The sequence below is a fragment of the Prunus dulcis genome, chromosome 5 (assembly GCF_902201215.1).
Source record: "Prunus dulcis chromosome 5, ALMONDv2, whole genome shotgun sequence".
In the NCBI taxonomy this organism is placed as follows: Eukaryota; Viridiplantae; Streptophyta; class Magnoliopsida; order Rosales; family Rosaceae; genus Prunus; species Prunus dulcis.
The window spans coordinates 15,921,103-15,931,928 of NC_047654.1; the positions used below are offsets into that span (position 1 = coordinate 15,921,103).

Consider the following 10,826-nt stretch of genomic DNA (forward strand, 5'->3'; position numbering starts at 1 on the left):
TCGACGACCCCAACAAAAGCGGAGTTGCTGTGGCTGTTTCGATCGCTGCTGCGTACGGCGAGGCAGTTCTGCGACTACAACGTGAGAGAGTACACCAAGCGCCGCACCATCGACGCCTTCCGCCACAACAAGTCTCTCTCGAAGCCCTCCCATCTCTCTTCAGTCTTTTCCGACGGCAAGGCCCAGCTGGACCTCGCTAAAAGGCAAGCACTCGTGTACAAGCTCTATGCCCCAAAGATGACTAGCATCATGGACCTCAAGCCCACCATCTGAAAACCAACTCCTCAAACAACAACAATAAACGAGCTTTGCTACTTGATTTTTTGTTTGTTTTGTTTGTTTTGTTTACTGGGTTTTTCTTTGCATTTTGCTTGGTTTCGTTATGCCTTGTGCAATGGGGATTTACAGTGTACCACGAGTATGGAAATGATGATTTGATAATATATATATATATATATATATGGGTTTTGGATTTTATTGAGAATTTTCTTTCCTTGCAGGTTCATTACTTTGTTGAGAATTTTGAATAGGCTAAGACAGGTATAAAACAAACAAGGCTCTAGATGACAACACATTCATCTTAAAGAAAAAGTATCCTTTGCTAATCATCCTTTCAACTTATGTTTCACGAACAAAGTGTTATGCAAAATCCAGATACTTCAACGTGTCTACATCCAGATCCATAAATCGGGCTAAAAAAAGAGTGAAACAAAGAATATGTTTTTGGGGTGGGGGGCGGCCCTGTATTCTACTTTCCAAGCAAACGACGACCGCGTTGATTTGCACCTCTAACACGAACATTTAGCTCATCAACATCATCATAGAGATGGCCCAGAGCTTTGTTATGCCTGCAAAAATCATTGGGGAGATACTAGTTACATTTAGTTTAATGTTGCCTTAAAAGTTTCAAGCTGGATGAGCAAATAGAGGATGGTGATCAAGATAATCAACTTAACATAGAATGAACGGAAAGATGCTGGCACCCATGTATCTGAACTGAATCATCATAACTAACCTCTCAATTTCAGACCCCATGTCAACGGCCATATCCTTCAGCTCTCCCAACAGATCACTTAAATCCGACAATCCATCATCTTGCTTTGCCTTCTCTAACTGTTTAAGCCAAAAAGTCAGTCAACTGGAAAATTTGAAAAAGAACAAAAGCCAAGCAAACAAATACAAACCTCAACTTTCTGAAGGGCATTGACAGGTCCAGGAGGTAGTGTTTGTGGAGTTGACCTTCCCTTGGGTGCAGAAGTCAGTCCCAACTTCTCCCTCTCCTCCAATTGGCCGCCCCTTCTGACTGCATTATCTGCATTTTCCAATTTTGAAAATGATAATATTATTATTTTTCCAGAGAAAGGAGACAATATACATAATTTCCAGGGGCAACAAAGGGCATATAAGTAATGGCCAGAAAAGAAAGCAAATTAACCTCCTGTGATGACAGGGCCACTTATTGGGCGAGTCTTCTTTGGCTTCCAAGTCTTAGAGAAGATGCCCCCAAGACTTCCTAAAAGTTTTTCACCCTGAAATAAGAAAGTAATGACATTGTTCATTCTACCAAAGAAGATCACCATTAATACCAAAAACAACAATAACAAAACCATAGGAGTTGTTGAAAGAGGACTCAAGAACTAAAACGTGTTTCTTGCTGAAGAGAATAGAATAGTGAAGGAGGCTATTGGAGAAAGTATGATATGTCAATTTTCACAATTAAGAGTACTGGAGGATACACTATATTTATCATCACTGCCATTAGTGGCTTGTTTACTATACATTCCATCATCATTTCATTGTAACTTATAAAAAGTTAAATTGATAAACTCTTATATGGGCAAGGCTTGCCATCCCCAAATCAGATAAAGATCTACATCAGGATTACAGAAAAAGAAAACAAAAAACCTATATAGGAATCAAATCAAACTCTCTCGAGAAGGAAGAGCAAGGGAGTTTGGGATGGGGAATTATCAACACAAATCAAGACCAAAAGTAGAAACAAATAGGCATATCACAAACAGATAATGCATGTAAGAACAAGATCACCTGCTATACAAAAACCATCAACTCCGTTGGTATGCAATGCAAAAATTAAATTGTTAATCATGATAATTGGTAGTAGATAGTCTAATCAATAACCAACTGCATCAATACTGGGAATATAATACTTTCAAGTCTTATCTTTCATATGCACTTAAATTCTTGATGTATATAACTTTAATTTGATCAAGGAAACCATACCCGACTAAGATCCTGATCAATGTCTGCAGCGACCATGTGGGACCTAGTGATTTGTTCCCCCTGCTGATGCAACGTGACCAAAGTTTTGGTAGCATCCTCTCTTATTTCTTCAGCAATCTTCAGGCAGCCGTTGACTGATTTTGTAGTCTCCTCAGCCTTGTACACTGCATAGTTCTCCAACTCTTCCACTGATTGATTCTCTACTCCTCCTGTATCACGGAAATCATTCTTGTACTTGTTTCTCTCTGTCAACGTAGTCTTGTATGAATATGAAGAATATTTCTCTTCTCCTTGACCATCATCAAATGGATTAGTGCTAGTGTTCTGTCCAACTGGCGCATTTTCAAAAGGGTTTGAGCCAGAAGAAGCAGGATATACAGGATTAACTGTGATATGTTTAGCAGCCTTCAAAGGAGACTTCTTTAAGCCAAACATTTTCAATGGGAAAATATGCACAATTTAGTCGAGCGACCAATGGGGTAGAAGATCTGAAGATCTTAAATGAATTTGAAAAATGTTACTTTAGAAATCTGTACAGAGATCAACAGCAGTCCTGGAAGAGCAAACAAGAACAATATGTGAGATGTTGGCAATACACCAAAAGCATCAGCACTCAAACAAAGAAGAGCCAACTTAGCAAAAGTTCAAAACCTTCATAATAAAATGAAAATTGGGCAGCACAGCACATGAACAAATTTCAAGGAAGTAACCGAGAACACCAAATCAAGCAACACAAACTTGTAAAGAAAACATACACAAATTGAAAAGTTTGCCCCAATTCCTTAAAAGCCCACGACCACTTGGGTCGTGCAATCTCCCGGTACAATGAGAACTTTTGAAAAATTAGAACTTTAAAACGAGATCAAAAGACGAAACAACTATAATATTTAATCACAAACAAACACACGACAAACCCATTTGCTTAATTTGGTTGCTCAGAAGAAACAAGGAAAAGAATCAAATTCCAGAAAAAAAAATTCATCATATGATATCCCAGAAAACTAAACAATTTGACTTGGTTGACTTGACCTTCTTACTGAACAACCCCAACTACACAAAGAAAAGAATCCAAAATTCCGTTTTCCTTTTTGTGTTCCTCCCTTTTCTCAGCAACCAAACAGAGGAGATGAATAAAGAAAATCAGAAACCCATGTAGAGATAGCCAGAAATGGGCTCTTGAAATTAAATAGAGAAGTTGACCGTTAGATAACAACAAAAAAGGAACAAAGCAAGAGAAGCTACAGAAAACCCAAGTGGAAAGGGAGAAAATAACCAAAAAGGAGAACCAGAATCAAAGAAAATCAATTAAAAGAAAAAGATTTGCATACCTGAGAAATTGCATCAAGTGTCTTGCAAGGAGGAAAAGCCAGATCTTTTTACGGAGAGAGAGGGGGAGAGAGAGAGTTTTAAAGGGTGGGAAAGAGGGAAGGGGGTATTCAAAGGTAGACTTGGCAATTGGAAAAACGCGGTCTCACAAAACGTAGTCTTTACGATGGAAACTGGAAACTGGAAACTGCTACTGGTCATTCAGGTGATTGGGTCTTGTAAATTTCGACAAAGGAACGCAGTGTTTTTATGCTTTTGTTTGTTTCCTTTCTTACTTATTTTCTTTTTAAATAAATAAAATTATTATTTTTATAATTACTTTCCTTAATTAAGTACACGTGTTTAGGTATCCTCTTTAGTTAAATTTCGCTTCCATCTCAATCATAGATGGTTGAAGTTGAACAAATCAAATGATTCTTAATTGAACCCACTTCTTCCATTCTTGTCTTTTTTCTAAGAGGATCAATTTGGACTAGTTCTTTGTAATTGTTTGTTATATCCCTTTGCAAGTTGGGGCTCAAAAATATTATATAGCGACACTATCCTTTGCATTTACTACCAAAGTCAAGTCTTCTAGCCACCAAACCATAACATATTTTCCAATTACTCATAAACCTATGGAATTTTTTTTTAAAATTATAGCATTAAGTCCTAGGCTAGATTTATGACATGAAAGCTTAAAACAAGAAACAACGTTTCATGAAATCCGACAAACGATCGGTGGTCGGTAGTGTGAGGCACCAATAACATCGTGCGAGGGCAGCCGGCCATCAATTGGAGTTGATTTTCGTGGCTCTATGCCGGCCGGAAGAATCCAGTTTATTTGGTGGCGTCGTTGTGTGATGAGTTGCAACTAATAGAGACAATACATTGATGTTAATTTGTCACCAAGTTATGTTCAAATGAGCATTTACATTAGTGTAATTGCCATTGAATTAGGACGTATTATTACCAAACTAAACTAAAGAATATATACCAAAATGATGTATGCGAGGGATTACTAAATAATCTTTTCCAACCACCTTGCGAAATTTCTCATAAGTTTTTTCAAATAGTTGGGTTTCCTTTGCACTACAAATCAGCTCATAACATGATGACAAATGGAATCCTAATGTGTGCTCAAATCGAATGGGAAAATTATGTTTCACAAGCAACAATTTTTTTTTTGGTTGGTAAGATGGAAAATCTATAATCATACTTGAACAAAGAAGAGAGATTAGAGTAGCTCCAGCCTTAAGATATATATTAACATTGGTTAGGATAATTAAAAATAAATAATAGTTGTTGTCACTTCTTAACAATGATGGACTACATGCCTCATTGCTAGGTATAAACGTTTTATATATGGGGTCTCTCTCCTCATCACTAAACCCTACTATGCATTATTATCTTATCATAATTTTATGGGTTATTATAAAAGTCACCATCATCCTTGCCTTATGTGAAGAAGTCTAAAATAAATATTAATGATCTCTTTTGACAAAGAAATCTGGAGAAACAGACGCAAGGACAAAAGCCATCTGCTCAGTTTGGTTGGTAAGAAAATGATCATATTCTAGAATAATTTTCCGTCATTTTGGGATGATTCATTCTAGAACAAATTTTCATCGTTTTGGTATCCCAGATGTTTATACATTTTACTCGGTTTTGGCGAACACAACATATCCTTGTCAGTTTTGCCATGCGCGTATTGGTGCATGTTGAAGTCTTGCGTACAAGCAATTCACAAAGGCTTTTAACGCTAGCTTTCAGTCAAAACAAGACATATGCAAACCTGCAATGCATCATCAATAATGTCAACATGGCGAAAGACGAAATGTCAAATATATCTACAAATTTCTTATCCATTAAGACTTTCGTTCTAACCACAAATAAGGAAGGCCTCCTTTTTGGCCACTTCTAAGAATGTAACTTCACTGAGGTTCCAACACTAGGAGGAGACTTCTCACTGGATTCTTGACAGACAAACAAAAATGGTTCCTTTTCTTTACGGACATGCTTGCATATTATCATTGCCAAACCTTCATTGGAATGGTCTCTTGGAAATTCCATAGCACAAAGGTAAGAGCTGAAGCTGGAATATACCCATGTGGATGCTACCTCTGAACCTTCACCACATCACTTTGCTTCATTGAGATGCCGGTGAGCAGCAAAGGATTTCACCGATTGTGTCCGTTCTTTTGTAACCTTACCAAATAACAAGATTATACATTTAAGATATTTCCTCTCACTGCTAATAGAAACATTACAAATCTGAACCTCATTACCTGTGCTTCTAACTCAGCAATTCTTTGTAAAGATGCTTGTTCGATACAAGCACGGCGCTTACACTCTTCTTCAAGCAAACCTGTCATTTGGTATCTGAGCTCAGCCATTTCTTGAGCTAGATCCTCTGCTTCTTCCTTTGCCTTCAACTTTTCCTCTTTCAGTTCTTCCTAACAACCATAAGTAATGTAACATTTTGAAGATATAATCAACTTAATAAAACATTAAAACTCTGAAAGGACAATGACCAACTGACTGAACTCTCACTTGAAAGCTTGACATATATTTTTTGTAAACACCACATTCAGAAAAACTGTTTCTGAGAGTCTACATACATTGTTTTTATTAAAAGCTGTCAAAAGCAATTATCAAGTATTCCTCCCCGGTATTCATACCTTTAATTGCTTCACAAGAAGTTCATAATCTTGTATATGATGTGACATCTTCTTCATCTTCATTATTGAATCTGCATCTGGTGCCACTACTATTGCCAGTTTGGAAAAGAGTGGGCCCAAGACTTCTCCGCAACTGCTTCAGAAATATCAAGATATTACTAGAAAAATGTTAAGACAAAATTCATGACAAACTTCAAAAGATAAAATGCGTCTAGTACAGATATTAATTGGTATTATATTTGATGGAACAAAGTGAATAAGTTAATCAATAAAGAGTGAACTAACAGTAAATAGTTGCATACCTCATTTCTTTTGAGAATATGTAATTTCCCTCTAGTTGACCCAACAAAGACTCTGAGTCGAGTTGAATTCTGTCCTTTTCCAGCCATTTTTCAACCCTCTGGCAGAATATCCTAGTATTTGTCTCGGATGCATCAAGCTTCTTCCTGAGTTCCTTATTTTCCATATATAAACTTTCAACAGTTGTGTATGCATTCTGACATTGAACCTCAAGCTCTTGAATTAACTCACTCATCCTAGTCTTTTCTTGAACAGTTTCTTCCTGGATTTTTTTAACTTCAAGGAAACTGTGCTCTAAGGCCAATATATCAAGCTTCATACTCTCTATTTCACACTGAGACTCTAATGACATGGATGAAATTGACTCCTCTAGTTTATCTATGCACAAAGCTGAATTCTGTAACTCTATCTCTTTGCTTTCTAGTTCCTCCATTAAGAACATGCGCTCTGAATAGGACTTCTTAAGTTCATCCCTTAACCTGTCAAAAGTCTCTTGTAAATTTTCCATGTCTGCTAATTTGAACTCAAGGCTATGTGTATGCTCTTCGAGGAGGTTCACTTCAGTGTTCCTTGCATTTAGTTGATCCTGCAGGTAATCTGTCATAAATATTTTTCATGGGTTAAGTTCAAAATAATATGGTACTTTGATATATCTAGCTAGCACAAAAGAGTCCATTGAAGATGAACTGAAAACTAAAAATTTTGTGATCTATAGATCCTACAATGATCATGCAATGCAAAGCATTGGTTTTTTTTCGGTTTTTTTTTTTTTTTTGTGGGTAAATCAATACAAAGCATCTTTCACAATATCATCCAGAAGAAATTGTTGGTCTACGGAAAAGAATGTCAAAACAGATTATTACCAATTTCTTGAGAGCAGTTCTTGAGTTCTTTCTCTAACATTTGAATTTGTTTCTTGTCCTCTGTGCAGGCTTCAGATAATGAATTCACATGTACTTCTAATCTCTGAATAAACCAAATCTGAAATCAGATACTCTCCCAGAGGAAATAATTTCTTCAAGCTTCAACGACATCTTTTGCATCACTTTTTCTTTATTTAACATCGGTAGATAAAAAGATCCAAACTTCCAGCTCTCATTTGCTTCAGGGAGATGTTATTGGGACTCCCAAAAGGTCATCCTACGCTCCTCCCTTACAAAAATATAAGACAGAAATTGTACTTCAAGGAGTGCAGGATGACTTTGTGGAAGTGCATTTAACAGCTCCCCATTTTTTAGTATTCTTCTGTTATTTCTTATTTCATTATTTTATTAATTGATGAGCAACAATTATATAAACCCAAGGCACCAATAAGCACTCTTGCTCTTGCACAAAGCACAGACTTATACATAACACTTCACATCCCACAGACCTCTAGCCTAACTACACCCACATGCCTCACTTTCTCTTAACACACTGGTAGATGTAAGCTCTACAAACTTCATGACTGGGAAGCAATTCAAACTTATCCGTAATCAAATAGGTAATAATTGGCAGAGAACACCTACAGGTGAATGAGTGAGAGAGGGAGGGAGAACGACTAGGTGAGGTATTGGTGCCCCTGTTAACACCCTCAGTGGACAAATACGGTATGCAAAGAAAATATAAACATTACCCTGATTAGCCCGAAGCTTTGGGAGTGTGATTCTTTCAACATGTCTTTTTCTTTCTTTAGCTGCATACAAATATATAATTTTTGTTTAAGAGTAAATGAACATATAAATAAGGTAGTAATTGGCAATGAAATTTAACAGCTTCCACAAGGTAACAAGATGCCAGCAGCAAGTACAGATATTATTAAATCAAAATTCCGTGACAAATAAAAGTATGCTCTAGTTTAAAAACAAGAAACCTAATGTATTCTTCTCTCAAGCAGTAATACTGAACAAATAAAGACTCCAACTAATACAACGAAAAGGTAACGTCTTGGCAAAACTATCTCAAGCTGCTTGTTACTTTATAATTTTTATAAATTCTTACTTACATAGCTAATATATCCATAACCAATATATATTTTGTGTTAGACATTATCCAAGTAAATCTTCCCTCTTCTTTTCCAAATACACCATCTTCAAAAATAGACCCAAAAAAAGGAGACAAAAATCACACCTCTCTACATCTTGTCCCAATTTGTAGGAGTTCCTCAACATCAAAAGAGCTGACGGTATTGCCCTTGGTGCTGCTTGACATTTGTGCAAGAGTAAGCTATACAACTCCCCCCAATGGCCTAAAATCTTGCATTCATAAGACAAACATCAATATCCATCATAAAAATTGCCTACACCAGAAAAGTTGCTGTGTCTAATCCAATCTGATAGGCTACGAATCATGGGAATAACCAAAAAAAGAAAAAGCATGTTGGCTCAAGATATTCATTTCTAAAATGCTACAAATTGCATTTCAATTCAAGTATCGTTCCCTGTGAATACAATACAAATTACAAAACTCTCCAGTAAGGTGAATGAAAAGCACTGCTTTATATTTGTTGGGTACTCAAAATCTGTTATTAGAAAACAAAAGATTACCACGCGGAATTAAGAACAACATAATTATACTTCGTATGAGAACAATCGGAATTACATTTTTCTGAATGAAGAACAAAAAAAAGTTCATTAAAATTTTCAAAAAGATAAATTTAAGCTTAGACCCATTTGATTAAAATGATACAGTAATCGCCAAATCATAAATTTGAGAACTTTCAAGGATATAATTTTCAAAACCCATCAAAATATCCGAAGCGAAATAGACAGCCCATCAAAATATCCGAAGCTAAACACCCAGACAGACGGAGAGAATAAAGTAGGAAGCTTCAATTCAATACCTGTGGTCTGTGGCTTTGGGTGAAACGAATCAGAATTTCAGACTGGGCCTTGGGAAGTTTGAGTGGAAATTCTCCAAATTTTCAGACCGTTTTGTTTAAATGATGAATTTGGGGTTTACTTGAGAATTGCTGCGAACTCATTTTTGGTTCGAGTGGGCCCGACGGAGTAGTTTTGAGTTCCAGCTGACAAATGTTCGGGTCGGGTCAAGAAGAAGTGAACTATATCTATATGTATGGTGAAACATTCAAAATGCCAAAAAATGCTCTTGATTAATTCAAATATTAAGAATTGAAATTATTAATTGAATGAGGATAATATGATAAATCCACATTTTTCATATTAAAAAAATTAAAATTAAAAATAAAATCAGATAATATGTCCTACTTTTATAAAACATAACTACTCATGTTATTTTTTCTTAATTCTAAAAATAAAATAAAAAATAAAACCAAATGACACATGCATGAGCATGTGCCAAGGGGCTAGTAGAGTATAATTTACCCAAAAAAAAAGAAAAAAAGAATAGTGAAGTTTATATGAATAACCTATCTCTCTCTACAAAATATCTTAGTATTATACAAATGGTTATGCTAAAATGAAGTACCATTTTTTTTTTTAATACAATCGATAGTCTAAACTACATGGAGGAGGGGGACTTATCACAAACACACACTACCAAATTCGAACATAAGAGTTTTGAAAATCAGAACCTAAGCACAATTTTTTATATAAAACAAGATGTTTCAAATATAAGCTACTACTCAATTCACTTTAGTAGATTAATAAAAAGAAAAAATAATTATGTGTATATAAACAAATATATTTGTGGGAATGTCAACATGGCCTTATGATTTTCTTTATTCATCTTCACGTCAAATATTCATATAAGAGGTACATGGTGAAACTCAATCAGAAATAATTTTGTACCATTATAACATTTGTAGTCATTTTTGAAAGAGTTCAAAAGATAGGAGGCATAAAAACGTTTTATGTGGGGTCTCTCTCCCCTCGCTAAAGCCTGCTATGCATAATTATTATTTATTTTGGCCTTATGTATAATTAATTGATTTTCTCTCTTTAAAAAAATAAAAACAAAAACAAAAACAATCTATGTAAAGAGTTTAGGAAAAGAAATGCAAAAGATTTTACCCCATCTTTTTATCTAAAGGGAATGACATGATGGAGTACACTTTATGCTTCTTATTCTCCATCATAATCTTTTCTAAACAATAATTTCTCAATGCCTAACCTTCTCCTTTAGACAAGAAATAAATAAATAAATATTATGAGAGAATAAAAATTATGATAAAATATTGAGTTGATGTTGCTTTCATTAACCTTTTTTTTTTTTTTTTTTTTCCTTTTTTTAGGTCAATTTCATTAAACAAGTTGGTATTTGATTAACATAAGAAAAAAACTACTACTTCCAAGATTTCAAAATATGTGATTTTGGAAATACCAACAACTTGTACATTTT

General features: G+C 35.2%; 2 protein-coding genes across 6 annotated transcripts; both read right to left on the bottom strand.

The window, feature by feature from the left end:
• Nucleotides 1-580: 580 nt before the first annotated feature.
• Nucleotides 581-3,799, bottom strand: LOC117627180 (SNAP25 homologous protein SNAP33). Its single transcript, XM_034359125.1, has 6 exons — nucleotides 3,570-3,799; nucleotides 2,242-2,794; nucleotides 1,436-1,529; nucleotides 1,185-1,312; nucleotides 1,016-1,113; nucleotides 581-848 (listed from the first exon to the last, which is right to left on the bottom strand). Exons 2-6 carry the CDS (start codon nucleotides 2,674-2,676, stop codon nucleotides 749-751), a joined length of 855 nt encoding a protein of 284 aa, XP_034215016.1. The 5' UTR covers nucleotides 2,677-2,794; nucleotides 3,570-3,799; the 3' UTR covers nucleotides 581-748.
• Nucleotides 3,800-5,128: 1,329 nt separating this feature from the next.
• LOC117626918 (myosin-2) lies at nucleotides 5,129-9,493 on the bottom strand. Of its 5 annotated transcripts, XR_004585664.1 has the most exons (9): nucleotides 9,349-9,480; nucleotides 8,637-8,761; nucleotides 8,143-8,202; nucleotides 7,391-7,493; nucleotides 6,530-7,124; nucleotides 6,228-6,363; nucleotides 5,835-6,002; nucleotides 5,434-5,754; nucleotides 5,129-5,341 (listed from the first exon to the last, which is right to left on the bottom strand). XR_004585664.1 is itself a non-coding variant. In XM_034358722.1 (8 exons), exons 2-8 carry the CDS (start codon nucleotides 8,715-8,717, stop codon nucleotides 5,686-5,688), a joined length of 1,209 nt encoding a protein of 402 aa, XP_034214613.1. In that variant the 5' UTR covers nucleotides 8,718-8,761; nucleotides 9,349-9,493; the 3' UTR covers nucleotides 5,314-5,685. The 5 variants fall into 5 exon arrangements, 4 of the variants coding, with proteins under 4 accessions (XP_034214613.1, XP_034214612.1, XP_034214614.1 ...); XM_034358722.1 differs by having other exon boundaries at nucleotides 5,314-5,754; nucleotides 6,228-6,360; nucleotides 9,349-9,493; XM_034358721.1 differs by having other exon boundaries at nucleotides 5,314-5,754.
• Nucleotides 9,494-10,826: the final 1,333 nt, after the last annotated feature.

What these genes read in the sequence shown, in the direction of transcription:
- LOC117627180 (XM_034359125.1), bottom strand. Translation starts at nt 2,676, where the DNA reads ATGTTTGGCTTAAAGAAGTCTCCTTTGAAGGCTGCTAAACATATCACA. An exon ending in ATGCCCTTCAGAAAGTTGAG is followed by an intron (nt 1,114 to 1,184) that starts GTTTGTATTTGT and finishes TGGCTTAAACAG; the next exon opens with TTAGAGAAGGCAAAGCAAGA. An exon ending in ATGGGGTCTGAAATTGAGAG is followed by an intron (nt 849 to 1,015) that starts GTTAGTTATGAT and finishes TGATTTTTGCAG; the next exon opens with GCATAACAAAGCTCTGGGCC.
- LOC117626918 (XM_034358721.1), bottom strand. Translation starts at nt 8,717, where the DNA reads ATGTCAAGCAGCACCAAGGGCAATACCGTCAGCTCTTTTGATGTTGAG. An exon ending in ATATTCTCAAAAGAAATGAG is followed by an intron (nt 6,364 to 6,529) that starts GTATGCAACTAT and finishes ATATTTCTGAAG; the next exon opens with CAGTTGCGGAGAAGTCTTGG. An exon ending in TTGCTGAGTTAGAAGCACAG is followed by an intron (nt 5,755 to 5,834) that starts GTAATGAGGTTC and finishes TTATTTGGTAAG; the next exon opens with GTTACAAAAGAACGGACACA.